The following is a 21,762-nucleotide window of genomic DNA, read 5'->3' as shown; positions in this document are numbered from 1 at the left end:
CTGCTATTCACTTTTAAATGCTCCAAATGCATGAAACCAATTTCTAAACAATAAGCATCATGTTTATCATTAAATATATGTGTAATGATGAAATAAAGAATTCACCCAAGCAGTTTTTAAATGTCAATTTTATTTATTAAGGGAGGGGAAAAAATGTTTTCTTGGAGGCTCATTTGTCTGATTCATTTTTCAAAATACAAGAGAACAACAAATATCAACTCATAAATTTGTCGGTACTTTTCAAAACAATAATGTTTCAGCAGCTTTGCAAACATATTCAGAGAAATAATTAAATAAATGTGAAATGTATTTAGGCTTTAACGTGAGACGCAACTCGTACATCACATTAAAAGTTTGGAAAATATCAGCTGAATCACTGCAAACCAATGTAAAGTGTTAAATGCTATTACTACTAGTTTTCCGCATGGTTATCTTTGAAAGATCTTGGCCATCATTCCCTATTTGATGCTTCTTGGAGCAATAACACGACAATCCAGAGTGACTAAAAGGATGAAATCCTTTATTCAACAAAATAACTGAGAGATAATTCAAAAAGAAACAGAGATAATGGGCAGAGTAACCCCAAAACTGGCAGGAGTGGCGGCGCATTCTCTGACACGAGTCGGTCCTGATTGTCCTCGGGGCTCGAATATCACATGTCTCATTCACTGGATTCAGTGTGCTACAAATGAAAGGGCAATTGTGAGAGGCCAGAAGATTTTTTTGCTTCCATTTTTATAAGGCATTCGCATAACCACTGTGACCCAGAGACATAATTTGCATACGTTTTTGTGGCAGCATCATGATGCGGGAATGGGGAAGCTGGTAAGACATGATGGGAAAATGGGTGGAGCTAAGCACATGACAATCTGGGAAGAAAAACCAGCTAAAAGACTTAAGATTGGGCCGGAGGTTCCCCTTCCAGGAGAACAGTTTAGATCACACGTTAGAATGGCCCAGTCAAAGTCCAGACTCAAAGAAGTATTGACAAAAAAAATTGTCTTCCTCTTCAAAATCATGTCAAATCAAATCACAACAAAATACACTTAAGAATGTGGAATAAAATAGATTATTGGCTCTCTACCCAGGGCGTGCTGGACTATGGGATGTCAGATAGCCAAACAAAAAATTCTGTCATAACTTTTTGTAGATCGATACTGCTGTTTGAAAATGTTCACAAAAATATAGTTAAAATATATATCTTTAACTAGTCATATAGTAATATACAAAAATATTTCCTTGTTCATGTTTTTGATAAGTTACATAATCAATTGCTTTGGGCGCCATTCATAGAAGAATTTGACAAAATGTGGAAAGTTCAAAGAGGTATGAAGATTTCCTCGAGGCGTTTTAATTCACACAGCTTACCAGGAAGCTGTTAGCAATAGCAGCCACTGTTCAGTATGTAAACCACTGAAGGGCTATTAGGCCTGGAAGAGGCAGGAAATGAATCAGTAAGGATATGATGACTGACTCTGTCTTGGTTCCAGTTAGCAGTGACTCTGCTTTAGCAAAGATGAAGTAGCACTTTTTGGACTTTTAAACAAGCAGGCAACCTTGTTAAAACTTTATACAGAAGTTAAAAGAAAAACAACTGATTTCTGCTTTCATGAACTTCCTCACCATGTCAACACTAGATAGTCAGCGTGGTTTTTTGGATTCAGAGGCACACCCAGCCGCTGTGGTACCATTGCTGGCCACACCCGCCACAGGTAACAAAGGTCATTGCGTCCTCGTCAGGGCCGCCACGCCTCACCCACGCGGGCAAAAACAGGGCACCTCTGGACACTTGTGTCACCCTGCAGTCTGATCCTCCGCATCGTTTGCAGCGGACCTTCTGCGTCGGCGTACCCTCCAACCCTTGGGGAAGCTGCCTCTCGCTCACACCCCGGGATGAGTACTCCTCCCGAAGCTGGCGTAGCTCAGCATTGGCCATCTCCTCCGCAGACATTCGGGCAAAGGTCTCTGGCGCCAGCGAGCAGCTCAGGAGGCCCTGGCGTAGATGACCGTTTTTGGGATTCCTCAGGTTGGCCACCTTGCTCCTCACGCAGGCTTTGTATTTGAGGTGGTTGGCTTTGTGGAGACGGTGGATGTGCCGCTCAATGCTTTCCGCCAGCTCTGCTGCCTTGTCTCCATCGGGAGGTTCAGGGTGGAGGAGGGCAGCCAGCAGGAGCTGAACACATTTGGTTCTCACTGAGTCAGAAGAGGGAGACGTTGTCTCGTTTGTGGGAGTCTCACGTTCCTGTCCTGATGCTCTCTCCTCCTTATTTCCACCTGTTTGTGCTGAATCTTTGGAAACTCCCCCATCCTCTGTTAGTCCTGAAGAAACAGCTTGGGAGTTTCCTGAGTTTCCCCGCCTTTCATTACCGTACTGTCTCTTCCACCTCGACAGCAGACTCTTCGCCATTTTCCTCACGCTGCTCTCCCCGCAGGTTTTTAGGAGTTTATAAAGGACTTTGACTAGATCCGTCATTTCCAGCTGCTCTGGAGATACATTACGTCTATCAAGATCATCAAGCAGAGTTGAGATGCTCTCAAAGCTTTGCTCTGCAGCTAACTTCTCTAGCTGAAGAGCACAGTGGATCACTTCCTTTGTTTCCATTGCATCTGTAGACAGACGAAACTGAGAATGAAACAATACAAACGTTACATAGCAGCTCATCTCAACAGATCGGGCAGTAATATCTGCATAAAACCACAAATACTACAAGGCTCAGTTCTCGCCTCCCCCTAACTATGATTAAAGACGATCACAACATCTCTTTTCACAACTATGCCAGGATGTAAAAGGTATCCAAAATATAATAAAATTAACCATCATCCTACAAGGTGTTGCCACCATTTTGGCTTTTCGTGTCATAACAGGATACAGAGAAACTGGCGGATGCTTTTATTTTCAGTAGGTTGGATTTGTTGCGGTGTCTTTATAGGTGTCTGTAAAAATTAGACCGAAATGCTGCTGCCAGAGTCCCAGCACCAAGCAGGGAAATGGATCATATCCACCTTGAATGCCTTCCTGTTTGTAAAAGCTAAGATCTTAAACTTTCAGTTTATCTGTAAAGCACAGCAAAAAAAATGGGTTTCTTTTACATTTACATTTTAATACTGCCCTTATTCAGCTAATGTGTACATTTGACTATTACCTACTGAAGTTATTTCTTCTCTTTAATGTAACTCTATTGAATTTACTTCTATTATTTAGAGGTAAACATTGAATTCAGGAATGTATTCAATGTTTATGTGCTGAATATTGCGTCTTAAAATCTAGAAACTAAATCTATAAATCTCTTTGGAGGCATTTCTATGTTTTTTTTTTACATACTAACTAACAAATGTTTCGGTTATATTACCTGGCTTTTTTCATGGTTTGCTGCTTTTTCCTGTGAACCGTATTCCAGAAAACGTCTGTATGGGAGCAGCCATGTTGTGTCTGTGAAAACAAAAACCCAAAACATATAACATTAATTTACCACTAGATGGAGCCGTAGGTTCACTTCACTTTAGCAATAAAGGTTGTTGTAGGATGAGTTGGTAAAATGCTTCGTTATGTGGATATTATGATCAATGGACCAATTTGGATTAAGTACACAGTCATAAAGGAGTTTTTCATTGTTTGAACTGTAATTGTATCCCAACAAAACCTTGATGCCTTGTTTTCTTTTTGTTATTTGTCAAAATATGTGCTGAGAGATTAGAGCTTTTCCAAAGGGATTTACGTGTGTGTGTTCAGGTTCTTCCCACAGCTGGCTCAAAGGTTTCTGTTTACCTTCTGTGTTAGCAAAAACTTGGTAGGATTAGTCATGCTGCGGGGTGTGTGCAGACATCAACTAAAATAAAGTGGCCAATAAAAAAAGGAGATAATGTGCCATAACCTTTAAGGAAACGAGCATAACCCCATTTACTCTGAATAAATATGACCATGTAGGAGACATTTACATGAACCTTGGACCAAACGGTTGAATCCAGCATGTAGAAACACGCATCTGCCTTTCTGCCTTACACATGCAGAAAACAGGCCCCAAGATAGGAATTCAAAAAGGTATCTCATAACAAGACGAGGCACGTCCTTAGGCCATGGCGCAATAATATGTGATGAAACAGAAAGATGATTGAGTGTTTAGGATCCTCTGTGGCCTGAGATGTTTCTGCGCGAAGCGTTTGCATGTACTTGTACGTAAACTCTTAAGATTTTGAGTTTGATGAAATCTTATATAAAGCAGAGGAGTCAGACGGCCAAAAGGTAGGTTTTCAGTGATATGAAGGTAAAGGACTGCATGGAAACGAGTGGAAGATAAAAATCAAGAGTTGCAAAACATTCATGTTTTATTAAGTTGGCCCAAACCCAAAAGCCTTCTGGGTAAAAAAACACAACTCGTGTACCTCATTTCACATCATATCTGCAAAAGTAAGCCATTCTGAGCGTGGATACCAACAGTTTGCAAGAAGCTAACGCATATTTAGAAGGAAAATGTTTAATTTGAAGTAAGGAAAGACTTGAGTTGAGCTTCTGGCTGACTGTTCCTTGGCTGCGGTCGAGATGTTCAGCTCTCATTTAGTCATTGAGGCTTGACTCCCCCATGCAACCCTGACCACTGTCCGGCCAATCTATTTCTCTTCAGATAACAAGCTCTTTTTCCCTCTTGCACAAGAGACTAAATACCATAAATTTGCTTCTGTCGCTAATAGGCTAACAACTTCCCACATTTTTCGGCTGCTTTTTACATTCCAGACACTAATGCAGAGATGACTCATTGTTTGTCTGGAATTAATCGCACATTCAAGGCTAATGACAGTCCTGATAGAAATCAAATATCACAAAAGAGACATTTTAGGAAAGCAACTTCTTCACCGTGTCGTTTTACGAATTTTTGATGACGCTGAAACTCTAAGCTTTGCGCTCAAGTGGTGAAAAATGTTAGAAAAAAAATATTTGAGAAATCTGGAAATTTGCATGTAAGTTTGCAATGTAACATAGATGAGCTAAATGCCAAAAAGGACACACTTGCAATAAAAATACATAAACAGACTGACGTCACTCGTGTTAACTTTAGATTAAAACATTTGTTTTAAGAATTCCTGTAGCTCCTTCCAGTGCCAGCGGAGGGCCTTGGGGGGAAAACCAGTCCAGCGTCTCTTTGGTTAATCGCTCCGGCCCTCTCAAGTCTTCACCCAGCAGCCCTCAGAGATCCAAATGGAAGTCAGCACTTCCAGGAAGCTTTTAGCAGCGTTAATGTTTACACTTCCAGACCAGAGAGCGCACGCCGAGGCTGGGAATGTGCATCGTTACGTCTTAGAGGCTTTAAGGGGATTTTGTCAACTTCTCAGTTTGCCTGAGGGCCTTGAACTTTACAGTTGACATGGGTGGGGTTCTTCAGCACCGCATGTATGTATGATAAACTAAAGCAAACCGATTCGGCTGGTAAGCGCGACGTTCCTGTGCAGAATTTCATCCAAGCCAGACATGACCGGAATTCTCAAAAAAAAAAAAAAAAAAACACTCATGAGGCTCCTTGGATCTTATTAAGTAATTTCACTGTGGCCTGTTTGCACTTGTGCTTTCCTTATCTCGGGGAGTGGAATTTTACCAGCATGCCGCCGCCGTGGCAACAGCTCGCCAAGAGGTGGCGCTCTCTGCACTGCCAAGGATCCAGCAGAGATGAATGAGGAAGTGCTGTATCACATCCTGCCTTTGTCTCCACCTCTTTGCTAGACCACGCCACATATGATGGCATGTACGCATGAACACACACACACACACCCCTGCACACACGCACACACACACACACACAAACACATTACCCCGCCCTGAGCTTGAGAAATCCAGGGGAGGAGGGAAGCTTTCTTGTTAAAGAGATCAGCTCCTTTATGAGTTGACAATCATGACATCTTGGCAAGTCCCTGCCAGCTGCCCCTACGCTCCAACCTGAACCCAACCCCCCGACCTCCCAATCACACACACACAAACACACACACACACACACACATACCAAGTGCACAAAAGAGCAGTGAAAAGATTTGCTGAGGCCATTTTTATACATTTAAATCCATGCGTTTAGTGTTCAAGATGGAACTTTGTTGGATGAAACTGCAAACAACCAAAGTTCTTTCAACAGTTTAAAACAAGACAAACTTGTTTTTTGTTTTTAGCTAACATGTGTAGAGCAGGTTCTGCAGCTGCTTCCCGACTGTTATGTGCAAGCGTCCAAAAGTCTGTTTTGAAGTGACGTCCCTGACCTTTCAAAAGCACAATGGTAACCAATCTCACTTCTGGTTAAAGATAGTCAAACTATTAGTTGCATTTACATTTATAATAGATTTCAAGGTTTGTGAGATTTTTTTTTTTTTTTTTTTTTGCATGTGAAATTTTATTGTAGCAAGATCTGAAATGTTTTTATTAATGCAAATGCTGTAAAAAAATGTTTTTAAAGTGTCAGTATTTTTTGTCATGCCATCTACTCAGAGGTGCAGGACGGTGCAGGCCTTTCAAAAGCGCACATGACAAAAACGAGAAGAAGAAAAAAATCCTATGGTTTTTAGAGCTGCAAATACAAAATCAACCCCTTAGTTGGTTACTTAAATGCTTCTGACAGGGTGTGTGTGTTCAGAAGTGAGCGTGTGTGTCGTGGGGCTGCTTGGTTGGCTGTTGCCCTCCCGTCACACCCGCCCGCCCCCGACCTGTAAGACCTTGACAGTGATCGCAGACGACTAGAGTGGAAGGGGTTTTCTGCAGAATTCACCTGTTTAGTCTGAGACCTTTGTTTTTTTTTCTATTTTTGGGCAGTGGCAGGCGAGACGAAGTGTCATGAGCTTTTCAGATTCGCACTTATTAGCAACCCTGCTGCGCTTCGGGCAGGAAACAAGAATCCCCCAAAACACTAGAACGCAAAAAAACAGCCACCGTTAGTAATGTTCGCTGTGATGCCGCCCTTCTTCTGCAAGCTAGAGGTGTCTGAACTTAAACAAGTTGTTTTCCTGTGTATCTCTCTGTAGAATAACTTATCTGAAACATAAGAAACAGAACATAAAGCTCTGAAAGAAGTGGCACTTCTTTAAATGTTCCCTCCTGAGTTATCAGTGTCTCTCCTGATTTGTTTTCCCATGAAGCCTTTCACACACACAGCGACCGGACGACTGCTTGGCCTTGTGGGAAATCCACCACCAGCACAGCCGCATGGTAAATAATCACATCATCCGTTGGCTCACAGTTGTGACGCATCTGCAGGACATTTATCGCTCCACTGGAGTCAGAGATGAAGTCCTCAAGAGGAAACTGTGAGATCGATTATGCTCAAGGATGCACAGCGTCTACGTGCCTCTTGGTGAGAGTTAGAAATCAAAACAGAAGAGAGAGTTTACAGAAATCATTAGTCCTACACAGTATCTAAAGGAGATCTGGCTCTGTGTGACCAAATTCAAAAAAGCAGAGCTGGGCTTTCAGTGACGGACACAGTCCACTGCATGGTCAACAAAGAGACAAAGGGATCAATCAGGTCGGAACGAAAGCGTAATCTGATTTCACTTCTTCTATCAGCATCAAGAGGAAAACATCTTTTAGCTTAAGCCATGATCAAATTCCGTCTGCTAAACGACGCAAAGTGTAGATGTTCAGGTATCTCAGGGTTTTGTTCAGGAACGAAGAGAAAATGGAGGTGGATTATGGATTGAACCGAAAGGTGAAGATCACGACGTCATTGGTCGATTTACGTTCTTACAATTGTCTATGGTCACAAGCTTTAGGTAGTAGCATCATGCTCTTGTGAACTAATAGGTTTGCCTTCTATGTTGTGGAGACAAACTGGAATAAAGTTGCTACTGTTGGACAGATTTCATGCTCGCTGCCTTAAGAGGAGATTTCAAACACATTTTCTAAACGTGGCAAAGAAACAGTAACATGGCTTTCCATCTTGAAACTTCGATGAAGCTTTTAGCAGTGACGTGTGTTTGTGAAAAAGCCAAAAGTGACGTTAGCCTAGCTTCTACCGAGCGCTGATAAAAGGAAGAAGCAGTTCGGTCAAAACAGTTGGGGGACGTAAAAAGAAGGAAGTAAACAAAAACGGCAACGAGAAGGTCAGACTCAAATATGGGTTTTGTTGTTCGAAAGCCTCCCGATGTGGTTCCATGTTGGCCGCTGATAAGCGAGAACTGTTGAAGGACATTTCCTGTCTGTGTTTACTGTTGGTGCTGCGATGTGGGGCAGCTGTGTGTGTGTGTGTGTGTGTGTGTGTGTGTGTGTGTGTGTGTGCGTGTGTGTGTGTGTTGGAGAGTGATGGTAAGATGCAGAAAATAGAGATCCAGATGCAGTTTCTTTTTAGACATGTAGGCTTCTGTGCAAAAGTATCTGTACCCTTATAGTCAAATGTAAAAGTTTTTCATCATTCGCACATTTTTGCATCAAACCACGATAACCTGAGTCAATGAAAAAAGTAGTAAATGAAAAAACTATCCAATCCAACTTGGCCCTATTTGGAGTTTTTTTTTTTTTCTTTTTGGAATAGACTTGAATCTTTATTTTGACTATAGCAATGAAACATTGTACAACAAAATTTGGGTGCATTTCTCCAGGTAAAAATAACGTCTCATACTTCACGCTTCGATTGCACTCAATAAGAAGTTAACTTTAAACTAAAATAAACATAAAAATAGACGAGGCCAAATTGACCTCTAAGCAGCATTTCAGCATTTCCCATTTCTACATTTGGCAAGTGAAACCGAACTCAACTTTAGAAAAAAAAAAAAAAAAAAGGTTATTTAGCAGTAAATTCATGTGGGTTGAGATTGTCTGATAATAATAATTTGCTTGACAATCTGAAACACTGATGTAGGAACAACAAAGCAGAAGGAAGGGCATTTTCCACCGGACTGTGTACCAACACAAGCTCCCTGTTATCAATGAGTACCAAGATAAGAGTAGATTGTCTGGAGGACTGGTGCCAGGTTTGTAAAATGACTAGTTTTATCCACTATGACCCACTTCTAAGGTGTGAGGTTATCTTTGTCCATGTTCGATATCATGCCAAGCTGACGTAAGGAAAAGGCCGCAACGCTTTTTGCCTTATAAGAAGAAGACAGAGTTTGTATGAGTTGTTTTTTTTTTTTTCATTGTCCCAAAGCAGAACGAAAGTGAAGAGGTACTTTCCATTTGAAGCCCTCTGCCTCTGTGGTAATTTCCACTGACTGATTGAGTCCAAATTCCAGATATCCCACAGTTAAAATTCATGGGCCTGCGGTGAGCACGGACAGGACTCCTTAGAACTCCACTACCTTTCTGTTTTCCACCCCCCTCTCCCTCCATCTTTCCTTTGTCCTTCATTTCCTGCTCCTCGTCTCTCTCGGCTCCCCCACGTTGCTGCCTCGTCTCGCCCACTCCCCTCCCCTCTTTGCCAATTTACCAAACGCATTCCTCCCCTCCCCTCTTCTTACATCCTCCATTTCTCCTCTCGGCGCCTGCTCTCTGTTTCAGCCGTCTTCGATGGAAGCTCGGCCTTAATCTCAATAGTCGAGTTAAAGGTGCTGAAAGGGTGAGAAAAGACAAGGGAGGCGAAGCCGTAAAAGAAGATGGAACGCAAGCTTGTGTTCGTGTGTGTGCTCCTACAAATTCCTGATTGGTCATGTGGCAAAAACATCAACAGCCCAACAGAGAGCAGGAGGGACCACATGTCTCCTCCGGTCTCTGAGTAATCAATAAAGGAATGCAACACCTCGGGTTTCTCTAGTTTCCCTCACGTATTTCAACCATAAGAGGAGATAAAGTGGAAATAGATGATGGAGATGTTGCTTTACGTTCACTTTGGATTCGTCGTTTAAATTCTTCAGATTGAGCCGTTTATAGGAACATCTGGATTTTATTCGTAGACATGTTACCCTTTTCACGAATGGATGATCAAATTAGGTGCGAGACATATGCGATGGGAAGCCCCATCTATTCGTAGATTTTTCGCCAAATTGTCTGCAGAGAAATTGCCTGTTTGTTTCCTTTAACAAATCTAAAAAAAAAAAAATGCAGTTTGAGAAGCTGGAATTATGCTCCTTCGTATGCTATTTGATAGTGTTTGCAAATTAGCCAATCCAGGTACACAATCATTTTCCTTGGCACTGATTGGCTTTACCCCAAAAAAGCGGCAATACGGAAGATTGAAGATATTAGCTTCTCTGTTACTCCTACGATGGCTCACAGTTTGTATATTATTCCATATTACAGAATATTTGGTGTTTGAACTATTACAACAAGCAAGTTATAAGGTATTTTTAGAGCAGGGTGCGAAGTATTTGTGCATCTCAGCCCTTTGCAGGTGGTAGTGGCCCCTGTCTTGTATCGTCATATTGTGAGTTAATTACCCAAGACCAAATTTTTGTCACTTCCTGTTGGGTTTAAACCTGAAGTAACGGTGGGTTATGGTTATAATAATGTAGAAAAACACAATTGGGAGAAAAAAGATACATTCTTATTTGAGTGCTATTATGCTCGTTGACCCCAGACAATGTTGGGTGATTTTGTGTATCACCGGACCAATTTGTTTCTGAATGGTTTATGCAGTTGAATCAGGTAAAAACTGTCCAATAGCTACGTGTGCACAAGCACCAAAGAGGCAATCTTGCACTTAATCATTTGGCATTATGTGTCAAACTATTAAGCTGGAGATAGGCACCAGCACCCCTCCCGACCCCACTGAGGGACAAGGGTGAAGGAAAATGGATGGATGGATGGATGTCAAACTATTATGTACTTATGTACAGTCAGTCAACAACACTTGTTGATCTATTTTGGTCATGATTTGCTACATTTGGGTCAGAGCTACCCTGACAGAGAACAGCCAGTAAAATGAGTCTGAACATGTTTACTATCACGTCTCAGAGGGACTTTTGCATATTTTTCTAAATTTGAGTTTAACTGTCAAGTTCAATTGTCTGTAGCAAGTTGCAAGGAAATGTTCAAAGTCAAGGAACACGTCAACTTAAGTAACCTTTACAGGTTGCTTAACCTATAAAAGTTGGTATAAGGGGTTGCTTATACCCCTGAACATATGTAATCAAGTATGCACGCCTCTGGATTTCTGCTGATTTTGCTTTTATTTATACTTTACTTCAGATCAGATCAAAACAAAATGCAGAATTTCGAAAATTATTTCATTGATTCAAACCAACCATGGCAAATTATAATTTAACAGTGACCAAAATGTAGGGGTTTTTTTTGGTTCAATTCCACCAGACTGACTCAGACATGAAAAATTGCTTTACTGGAACCTGCCTGACAACACGAAGTAGGCCAAACAATATGCTTATTTTGATTATAGAGGAAAAGAGGAGGGCCTCAAAGACCTGAAAATTCAAGAAGAGACAAGGAAAAAAAACAAGATTGACATCTTCAGCCATTCAAAGCGACGTCTAAGGCTTTGGGATTCAAGCCAAACATTCTTGAACCGTACAAGAAGCATCCACCCTACCAAAGAACTAAAGCTCTGCAGCTGCCAAAATGAAACGCCCTTTTCACTTTTATCAAAATGTGTCTTGATCATCTCCAAACTCATTGGGAATATATCCTCTGGACTGATGGGACAAAAACTGAGCTGTTTGGAAGATGTGTCTCTCCTCCCATCTAGAGCAGAAACTGACAGGATTTCAGAATCATCACGCTGAACGAGAAGCAGGTCAATGACCTAAAGCAAACCAGCAGCTTCCCCTCCACATGGCTTGAGCTTGAAAATGTACAAAAAAAATTTAATTAAGGTTTTTGGTGTGGCCTAATCAAAGTTTAGACTTAAATCTGATTGAAATGCCTTGGATAAACCTCAAAAAAGCTTCCGGTCTGACTAAATTGGACACAGCACCGCGTCACTGCAGATGGCTAACTTTTGCAGCGTGGTAGGAAGTGGAAGTGGTCACTCAGATGTATTGTGGGGATTAAAGTCCTTCCTACACACTGAAGACAGAGGCCAGGTCTTGCTCTTTGAGCCCCCCTGCTGTGTGCTTTGAACCGAGACCCTTTTTAGCTGATTTGAGGTAAACCGCAACTCACTTCCTGTCATTGAGCCAACACGTTGTCTCATTTCAAATGGGGAACTTAAAAAGCAAGAAAAACACCCAACTCTGTGCCGCCTCACAGTTTTTGAGGAAGTATGCAGTGAACAGGAAGTTGCTGCGCAGCCTCTCAGTCGACGAGAACCGAGAGCCGGAGTTTTAGCTAAGGCAAACCAATCATCCACCCGATTGGTTGAAAGTATCAAAAACATTTATTGGTTCTCGACCCAGCAACTCAAGAGTTGCTGCAGGCCTTTTTTTAATTCTTCGACCAAATGCCCATTTTAGGCCGTCGTCAACACAAAACCAAAAGAAATGCGTAAGTCCTACACTGACGGTCTGTGAAGCAAAGCAGCTGTGGCCAAGGGTGAATAAAAAAAAGGGGGGAGAAGCATCTCGTCCATGTGGTGCAAAGGTTCACAATCTGGCTGCTCTGACTGAGTTACATAACGGCGAACATGTGAAGAGAAAAAGGCAAAAGAGGGGTAGAGAGGTGAGGGAAGGGAGAAGGGGTGAAGGAGGGAAAATAATAAGATGATGTAACACGTTTCATAGTAAGGGAAGGAGAATGGGGCTGCGAGCTTCACGTTGTTTTCCTCCTCTGTCATTCTTTCGGTGCGATGAGGAGAGCGACAGCTGAAAATGTTAGGCCTCAGATTTCAGCACACGTTGCCTTATTTGGCATCCCAGGAAAGAGAGGTGGAGGGTTGGGGGTTGGAGGAAGGAAGGAGGCGATGAGGACCAAAATTCCACATCAGGTTTTTATCAAACCAAGACTGACGCGGAGTCAGCAGCAGCCACTCAAATTCCAGAAAGCTCAACGATGTCCGAAAGCCGTCGGAGTCCAGTTTTGAGCCGTCTCTCTTCCCGTAGAAGGCCTGTGTGTGTGTGTGTGTGTGTGTGTGTGTGTGTGTAGAGTTGGTGTGCGGACCTCAAAACACAAACAGTTCATTTTGACACATAAAGGCACACTGAGCTGCTCACATCTGACAAAACAACCAACAGGAAGTCGAACAGACACTTCCTTGTCTCCGCCGCACTTTTTGCAGCAATAGCCGCCCCCGCTGTTATCAAGCCTGAGGGGGTCGCACTTCCTGCCTTTCTGCAAACTTGAATTTGCTCACAGAAGGATGCTGGGTATAGAATGATGAAGCTACGATAAGCCCCGCCTTCCTCCATTTTTTATTTATTTATTTTTTTTGGTCTTTTTTTGGCCCCGCCCACTTGTTTCAGCAGCAGGAAGTCAGCTCTCCCACTTCCTCCTTACTCAGGGGCAAATGCAGAAGTGTGGAGTCTTTGCCTCGGGGGAAAGGTCGCTCTCGGTTCTCCATCTGCAGCTCCTCTTCGTCCTCTTCCTCTTTGAAAGAGAAAACATTAACTGCAGGACCATTTTACTGCCAAGTGAAAAGTGGCAAGAACTTTACAGTTTATACTTCCGGCAAACTGAGGAAGCTTCGGAGCAACATCCTTGTAGAAGATGCTAAATCTGCTCCAAACGGTCTACTATCGGTGGGCATTTGGCACCAAAGGGTCCAGTTTGCATTGATTTTCAATTGTCTACACTGTCTTGTTAAAAGCACCCGAAAGTTTTTAGAAAGTTCCAGTTGTAAAACCGATAAAATTTTTCTTTCTTCTTTGAACATATGGCGCATAGAGAAACCCAGAAAATCCTCCCCACCACATGTTGCTGCACACTGCAGGTCAGATGGCTGAAAAAATCCATTGCATTTTATTGTTTTTTGGCTTACAATAAAGATTCATTGAGCTGTTTGGAAATATTTTTACTACTGTCGATCAGGCAACGCTCTTTTTGAGTCCAACAGCAGAGTGCCTGACTAATTATTTTTCTACCGTAACCTCAGTTTACTTATATTAACATATAAACAGGAGAAATCCACTGACATCTGCACAATGAGCACTTGAAAACTGCCACTAAGTTAAATTTATTTTAAATCTTTGTCTTAATACTTTGATACCATGGTTACCAATTGAATTTGGGAGCTTAATCCATCATCTTTAGGCATCTAAAAGAGCAAAAGTGATTCCAACAAGATGTCACATATGTCAGTAAAACTCATAAATTTGACCCAGAACAAGACGAATGTTTAATTTAAATCTCTTGGCCCTGCAGAGGACAGTGAGGGCAGGAGAGAGGGTAACTGTAGAGCCATTCCAGGAACAGAGTTCTGGACATCCTCTCCATGAACCTTTTGAACTGCTGCCATGAGACAAACAGAACCGCAACATCGAAAGCAGAACCAAGCAGGCGTTCTGTTGGGTCCCACCAAACAAAAGCAGCTCACGCTGCAGGGCGAATAGCAACGTTTGTGTGGCAGAATTTTCACCAACGTCCTTGTCTTAATAATCACAACATTCCTCATAGACGCCTGAAACAATGGCCGCCCTCTCTGCCCAATGCAGTGATCCTACGGTTAATGGACAGAGTGGCGGGCGGGGGGAGAAAAAGCCCCGACCGGTGTGGCAGCACACTGTCCTTGGACTGGGCAGGTTATCTGGATGGCTTCAGTGTAACAGAGGAAATAGACAGCCCACATTCTTCACAGCTGACATCATGTGTGAAGGCCGCTTTTGCCCTGTTTGTACACCAAAAAGTCCAAATCTGAGGTGGATACTGGGTCGTTGTTCACCTGAAATTTAGCATGAAAATATGTTAAAAAAAATTATTAAAATTGTCTTTAGGAAAACATGTAATTTCTGGTGGACACCCAAACCTTTATTTTCACTTAAAATGTGTCCAAACTAGCAACTCTTACTACTGTTGAAGTGCGAAGAAGGAAACTTTTTCATTCAAGGAAAGGCCAGACTTCATATCATCTCTGAAAACAACATGAAAGCTGAAGTAGAACTGGAACTAAAACAACCCATGATAATCCATCCCAAATGAGAGGTTCTGGGCCTAGTCAAAGCCCAGATCGTGATCTCAAACATACTTCCTCAAATGCCAAAGACATCTTTGTTGATAGATTTTTGCTTAATCCATAAGTTATGTCATTTTTTTCCCAGAGGTTGGTAAAAAAAATTTCAGTATGCAGACATTTCTTATCCAAAGAGTGAATTTTTTATTAGGATGTTCTATTTTTTTGCAAAAAGATACCAGTAGAGATCTTTTTTTTTTTTTTTTGGTGAAACTAGTGTTTATTTTGTTCCCTGCCTACCATCTGGGATAGACGCTCACCTTATCTTATCACACTGGAACGGAGAGTTGAGGCCAGATTAAGAAATTCCTGCTCTGCAAATAGCAGCCGGTCCATCCTTCTCCAAATATGGCCGTACGCTGCAAGTCGCGGGAAAGCAAAGTCGAGGTGGGAGCTGTGGATTCAAGATGGTGTGTGTGCGCGCGTGTGTGCGAGTGTGTGTGTGTGTGTGTGTGCGCGCGCACGTCAGTTCCGCGTGAGCAACTGAGGAATGTTCTCCTGTTTTCCACCGGCCCCGCAAGAAAAGACCTCTGACCCCAGGTGGGCTCATGGAGATCAGGCAGCTCGGACTTTGAAAAGCGTTCAGAGCACCCGCTGCGCAGCTTGTTCCCACTCACAAAGATTGTCTTCATGCAGGAGGACAGGGAAGTCTCATGCATATAGATTTTTATTCTCTTCCTTTACCTGACAGTTAATTCATCATCCAGATATTGACACACACACTGTTACACGGACGGACACACACTAAGCCAGGGCCGCTAATGAGCAGCAACGTCCACAGATCAGTGAAAGAGGACAGCAGATGTCGCAGCAGGGAGCCATCCCATTGGTTGGCTGTTGTCTGCAGCCAGCAGTACCCCACACACACACACACACACACACACACACCCACATACACACCACTAATCAGACAATAGCATGACTGGCTTTTCCCGCCATGGGTGAGTTAATACTGTACAATGAGGGACAGTGACAAAGAACGAGGTAATCTTTTACATCAGCATGTATGAATAACTGAATTTTATGCTAAATAATTAAATTTTTGATTCAGGTCAAATTGGCGGCTGCCCAGGGCAGCATTATAAATGGGATCGTAAAAACAACAGATTGCCAAATAAAATCCACTTATCAACCAAGATTTAAGCATTTTTATTGCTTTTATACCCATGCTACCATCTTTTTGCAAGCCTGCATTTTATTCCACAAAATTTCTTGCATTTTTATTGGTCGAATGGTGGCAGAGGGAGGGGCTTGCCCAAGGTGAGAGTCGCCATTGGCCAGGTAAGAATTGCTAACATCATTCCTGACTTTCAAAACCTTCAAAAACAATTTTTAATCCAGATGTCCTACGTAAACAATCAATTTTTCATAATTTATTTTATCTACTACTTATTTACTTTACTCCGCTGCTTGTACTCTGACAGCTGTTTATGTACTTTTGGAAAATATCGGTTGCTGCCGTCATTTTCATGGTGGTGACTTTTGTCATTGAACAATGCAGGCGGGTTGTTTCTGCTGCAGGTGGACGTGTGCAGCTGGTGTCTGGCACCGCTTAGCATCCATGCATGTTATACAGGTCATAAAACACAGGATGCAGGCTCTCACTGCCAACATATCTGACATATTTCTCTTTTTTTTTTCTCCACTTTTTTTTTTCACGGACTGCAGCCACAAAAATCTGACCAAACAGAGCTGACGCAGCCTCAGAGAAAATGTAGGCAAATAAACCGCAGCGAGAGACTGTCCTCCCTCCGAAACGCAAGTAAACACAGTTAAAAGAACGACGAAAACGGGCCGAGAAGAATCCATTAAACCACTTTACTACTATAAAACCCCTCCCGCCGCTCAACAGAGGCTGCGCACGCCGACTGCAACACAAAAAACAAACGCTTCATTCAGAGCGCCCAGCGACTTAAACATCACCTTTAATACCCACACAATGTGTTGCGATGACATAAGTGCAACAGTGGCAGCAGTAATTCCCCATCTGCTTCCCGGGAACAGCCTAACGTCTGAGGAATGTACAGCGGGAGGCCAGAAGGAGGAGGAGGAACGTTCACAGGCCGGACTTTGAGAAAGCCGAAAGAACAAAAAGGAAAAAGACGTCTTGAGGGCCGATCTGAAGAAGGATTTTATTTTTATTTTTTTTAAAGCAGTGCGTCTGTGTTTGTGCACGGACCCGCGCGGGATTTTTCTGCGCCTCTCTCTCTATATGCATGCAGGGATTACATAATATGAGGTCTGATTGGCTGCTTCCAAGCATGGTAGCCTCCATGGATGCAGCACAGTGGATTAGGGGGGAGAATATTGGAAAGCTGCGCTGAGGGCAGGCGGTCCGTCTGGCTGAGTGCTTTCTCCGTCTCTCGGGGGCCGCATTGACATTTCTCTCAAATGAATACAGTGAAAGCAAAAAGAAGGTTAAACAAGAAGGACATTCAGATTGGGTGAGGGGGAGTGGGGGGGTAAAGGGGCATAAAGTCCAAACAAAATAAACAGCTATAAAATGCAACCGCACTTTCTTGCAAAAACATTAATTGTCTGATTTTTTATTTGTTTTTTCCCCTCCCATACATTTTGCCACGTTACAATCACAAAACTTCAATGCATCGGCAACACACACAACAAAAGTGAGCGTGAGAAGCTGAAAAGTGTGGCATGCATTTTGTTATTTAGCCCCATTTGACGTGAATCGAATCTAGACTGCTTTGCAACGCCTCAGAGAACCAGCCTGACTGGAGGCTGAGAAGGGGAGGCTGCACACAAATGCACGCCGCACCTTTCAGATTTATGTTTTTTGGTTACCAAAAATTTGCAAAACAGCCAAAACATGCTACTTTGTGTTACACTTTTACTCAACTTCAACATGCATGATTATTTCTGCGAGGTAATGTATATAAAGTCCAGGAAATGGGATATTTCAGCACTTTTTTTTTCAGCATTTCAGCATACTTTTTACTTCCAAGCTTCAGACCTTGGCTCCGAATCCAAGAAATGGTCGCACCTTTACAGGGAATTTCTGACAAGTCTGAGCCACAAGCAGGAGGAGGCAACCAACCAACCAGTGCGGCAGGCCCGAGCACGCTTGACCTGACTCGCATGGTGGAGACTCGCACACCCACTGTCTGTGGTGCAACGCATGCCCAAACTCTCTCCTTTTCCCCTGGGTCTGAGGCAAATCGGCGGATCAGCTCGTTTGGTTCGTCGCCATTGATTTTCTCAAGCCATCTGCTCAGATTTGGCCCTGGCAAACATTTCCATGACAACGCGGCGTTAAAAATTAGAGTCGTGTTCAAGTCTGCCTTCTGCTCACGCGGTGGATGTGCAATAAATAAATAAATAAATAAATAAATAAATAATCGACGATTTTCCACCAGAAAGAAGAACAAAACGCATGAGAAAAATTAAGTTTCATAAAGAGAACCGCGTTACTGTCATTTGGATATAGAGGAAGTTGACACAAGAGGTTTTGAATGTGCAAACCCAGGCCAAGCAAATAAAACAGAACATCCCCGCTGCCTCTCGCGTTCCCATAAAAACAAGCCTCTCAACTCTTCTCTGCGAGCCAGATCCGCTTTCCTGTGACCTTTTCACTCGCATTTTAACCTCCAGTTTTCAATTCCTCAGAGCTTCGTGCAGACACCGCACCGTTGCACAAAAAGCATCTGACCACTTGTGAAAGATAAGGTGTCATAGTTGCTGAAAAAGAGTGTGAAACACATATTTAGCCGAGAGCCGCACAGACAATGAGCAGCAGGGGTGAGGCTGGTCTCCTGTTTCAAATGTGAGCACGGCTAATAGTGGGCCTCTGCACTTTAATTTGCTTTTGTTTACACTTTGTAATTGGAGATATAAATCCAGCACCTTCCAGTGTCTACCAAACAGTCCAAACTTGTTCTGAGCCCTAAAGCTGCAATTTTAGACAAATATCCAATTAGCGAAATGACAGCTGCAGAAAGACAAGAAGTTAGCATTTATGCTAACCTCAGGAGCAAGCTGAAATATCACCATCCATTGCTACTTACTAACGTAAGAGCGTCGTAAGGGAGCGTTACGTTACCGTGACGTAAAGCTAACATAAGAGCCAACGGGGTAAAACTAGCGTAAGAGCATAGAGCGCCTGGGTAAGGGGAGTATATTACGGGATATTTACGGGAAAATAATAATACGTTTTAAAGATACAGGAAAAAATTTATTTCTGGATTATGTCTCCGTCCAGTTGATGGCATTAATACACCAAGACCGTAAACCGCCAGTAAACGCCATAGAAGAAGAAGAAGAAAATACTAATATGGGAGAACGGCGGGAAAGGGGGTACAATATGGTAGTTTCCCGGCCAAAACGGGAGACATGACAGGTACTGAAGTGTCCAAAAGTTTCATAAGGCTTTTATCATTGGCGTTACTCTAAGATACGATGTGCTATAAAAGCTTTATTAATGGTTCTAGCAGAAAACCATGCTTGGGGGTTTCCAGACGCTAAGTTAATCTTCTACTAGAGGCACGCTTTGTCACGTCACAAACTCAAACTTTAGCGTGTCTTTTTCAAAAACAGAAATGTTATTTTTAAATTTGATAGCATTAGCCCCGTCTTTTTACTCCAATATGCTAAATAAAGTCAGGTGTAATGGATTTTCTTTAGAAACAGCATCATGGAGTCCAAGCAGAAAGGAGGTCAATTATCTATAAGTGGAAAGTTTATGACCCACAAGTCAGAGAAGAAGCTCACGGTAAGAGATTCAAAGATCCAAAGCTCAGGTGGGATAAGCTGTTGACAAGATAAATGTTTGTCATGCACTTAATCACATGAAACCTTTTCTTAAGACATTTCTTAAATCATTTTTACTAATCAAACTATTTTGTTTACTACACAATGTGCATCTTAAATATTTTAACTCAAGAACCACATCAGCAAATAAATCTTTGCAGACGTTTCAGTTCATCATTTTATGCAATGAAAACAAGTAAAAAAAAAAAAAAAAGAAGAGAAAACCACTTGAAGAAAACCACTCTCCGACCCCGACCTCAAAATCCAATATGGCTGCCTTGCTATAAATACTTTTTATTTGCAGTACTTTCAGTTAGCATGTTGCTAAGCAAGTCAAATGCTACACAACTTCCTTAGTGGGCATAGCAAAGCGAAAGTTCAAAATGTAGAGAAATACGTTTCTGTTAGCATGTGTTGCTAATATTTAGGATTTCATTTTGGAGTTGAAACACTTTAAGCTAATGTGTTCGTATAAACATTTCAAGTAAGCAGTGCACTCGGAGAACCATGGCAATACACTGTTTATTCATTTTTAAAGAGTGAGATCTGTATCTATAACATTCCTCTCCCCGTATCGTACCGTGTCCTTTTCTCTGGCATTAGCCAGAGAAAGGACTATACTTATATGGTTGAGTTGTGTCAAAAAGTTGCTTTGTACGCCATTGGGGCATCTCAACACCCATCACTAGGTCTGTCAGTCGTTGGTTATGTCAGATCCAATCACAGAAAACTCAGCAAAAACCTGACGGGACATGCATGCCTGTCGGGAATCTGGCTACGGTCTCCTCAGCGTGATCAGCATCTTGTCAGATTGAATCAGTTTGTTGTGGTGTGATATTATTTCTCCCTTGACAGGCTGGTGGTTGTCTGTGGAATCACAAGCAGTGAAGATAAAACCTGCTCAAATGGTTCCGCAATTAATTTAATTTAGATAAACTATATTATCAGGGTAGCATCGTCTTTTTTTACGGGCTTTCAAAAGAGAACCATCACACTTCCTCCACCATACTTAACAGTAGCCGTGAAGGGGGTGGGAGGGGTTGAATTATTCACCTTTTATTCACAAATAACCCAGAATGCCACTGAAAAGATCAATCTGTTACATATGGCACACGGTTTCATTTAAAGAACTTTTATCATCATATTTCAGCGCTAAAAAGACTAAGAGTCTTTAAAAAAAAAGAACATACATAATAAAATCTAAGTCAACTGCTGCATTTTTAGTTATTCAGAAAACACACTCTGCAGAAACAAGATTGTGTAACTATTAGAGTTTTCAATTTAAAGACGAGAACGAGCGAAAACCGAGGAATGACTTACAGTTTGTGTGAAAGCTGTGGCACGTTGTTCAAGCGTAAACTGCTGCCCAGCATGGTGATTAAGATTTTATTTAAGGTGAAAAAAATGATTCTTTTTTTTATAAAAACAAAAATTAAGCTACAACAGCATATTTTTATGTAGCATTAGCTTAAAGAGACTTCATGGAGTCAAAGAATGACAATATCTACCAGAATATCTGGCAGAATTTCATTGTTTCGAATGATACGTTTCATCACAAGTGATCATTCTCCCATAAGTTGGAATACAGGCAGACTGGGTCTACAAAAGAGGCTTTTAAATACACCTGTGGGGTGCTGGTTTGTAAGGGAACATTTCTCCTGATTTTCTTCTCTTTTCAACTAAAACTCCACTGCATTACTCCCAAACAATATTCAAAAGTGAGCTTTGTGGATATTTTTTTTTCGTGTGTGTATTTCTTGGCATTACTGTCACACAGCCTCATTGTTACTACAAGCACAAGTTGTTCTACTTATCAACACACACGCAGGACTTCGTGCCGCCCCCTCTGGCTAACAGGCTAATAGCCGCTTCTGTCACCCAATGAATGTGGTCCAGGCCTGAAATGACACACACGTGGAAAAATGACAACCAGCTTATTTTTATTTGTTTTTCTCGTGGTGTTCACGCCCTCTTGCGAAGCGACTAGCTTGTGAGCGGCCTGTGAGGGGGCGCAGGAATGTTCAAGGCCGTCAGTCTCTCATTGTCT

General features: G+C 42.2%; 1 protein-coding gene across 3 annotated transcripts in view; it reads right to left on the bottom strand.

Annotated features, from left to right (window-relative positions):
- Positions 1 to 161: 161 nt before the first annotated feature.
- tceanc (transcription elongation factor A N-terminal and central domain containing) overlaps positions 162 to 21,762 on the bottom strand; it is a 31,387-nt gene continuing 9,786 nt past the window's right edge. Inside the window, exons 2-4 of one of the 3 annotated variants that reach the window (XM_007572211.2) lie at positions 3,351 to 3,430; positions 1,624 to 2,623; positions 162 to 682 (exon numbers count right to left, since the gene is read on the bottom strand). In XM_007572211.2, the coding sequence (XP_007572273.1) occupies positions 1,661 to 2,602 (942 nt within the window). In that variant the 5' untranslated portion in view covers positions 2,603 to 2,623; positions 3,351 to 3,430 and the 3' untranslated portion in view covers positions 162 to 682; positions 1,624 to 1,660. Of the gene's footprint in view, positions 2,624 to 3,350; positions 3,431 to 21,762 lie in introns of all 3 variants that reach the window. The other 2 variants (XM_007572210.2, XM_007572209.2) reach the window with 2 other exon arrangements.

The sequence above is a fragment of the Poecilia formosa genome, unplaced genomic scaffold, assembly GCF_000485575.1.
Source record: "Poecilia formosa unplaced genomic scaffold, Poecilia_formosa-5.1.2 Scaffold297, whole genome shotgun sequence".
NCBI lineage: Eukaryota > Metazoa > Chordata > Actinopteri > Cyprinodontiformes > Poeciliidae > Poecilia > Poecilia formosa.
This window is presented reverse-complemented; position numbering and strand designations above follow the sequence as displayed.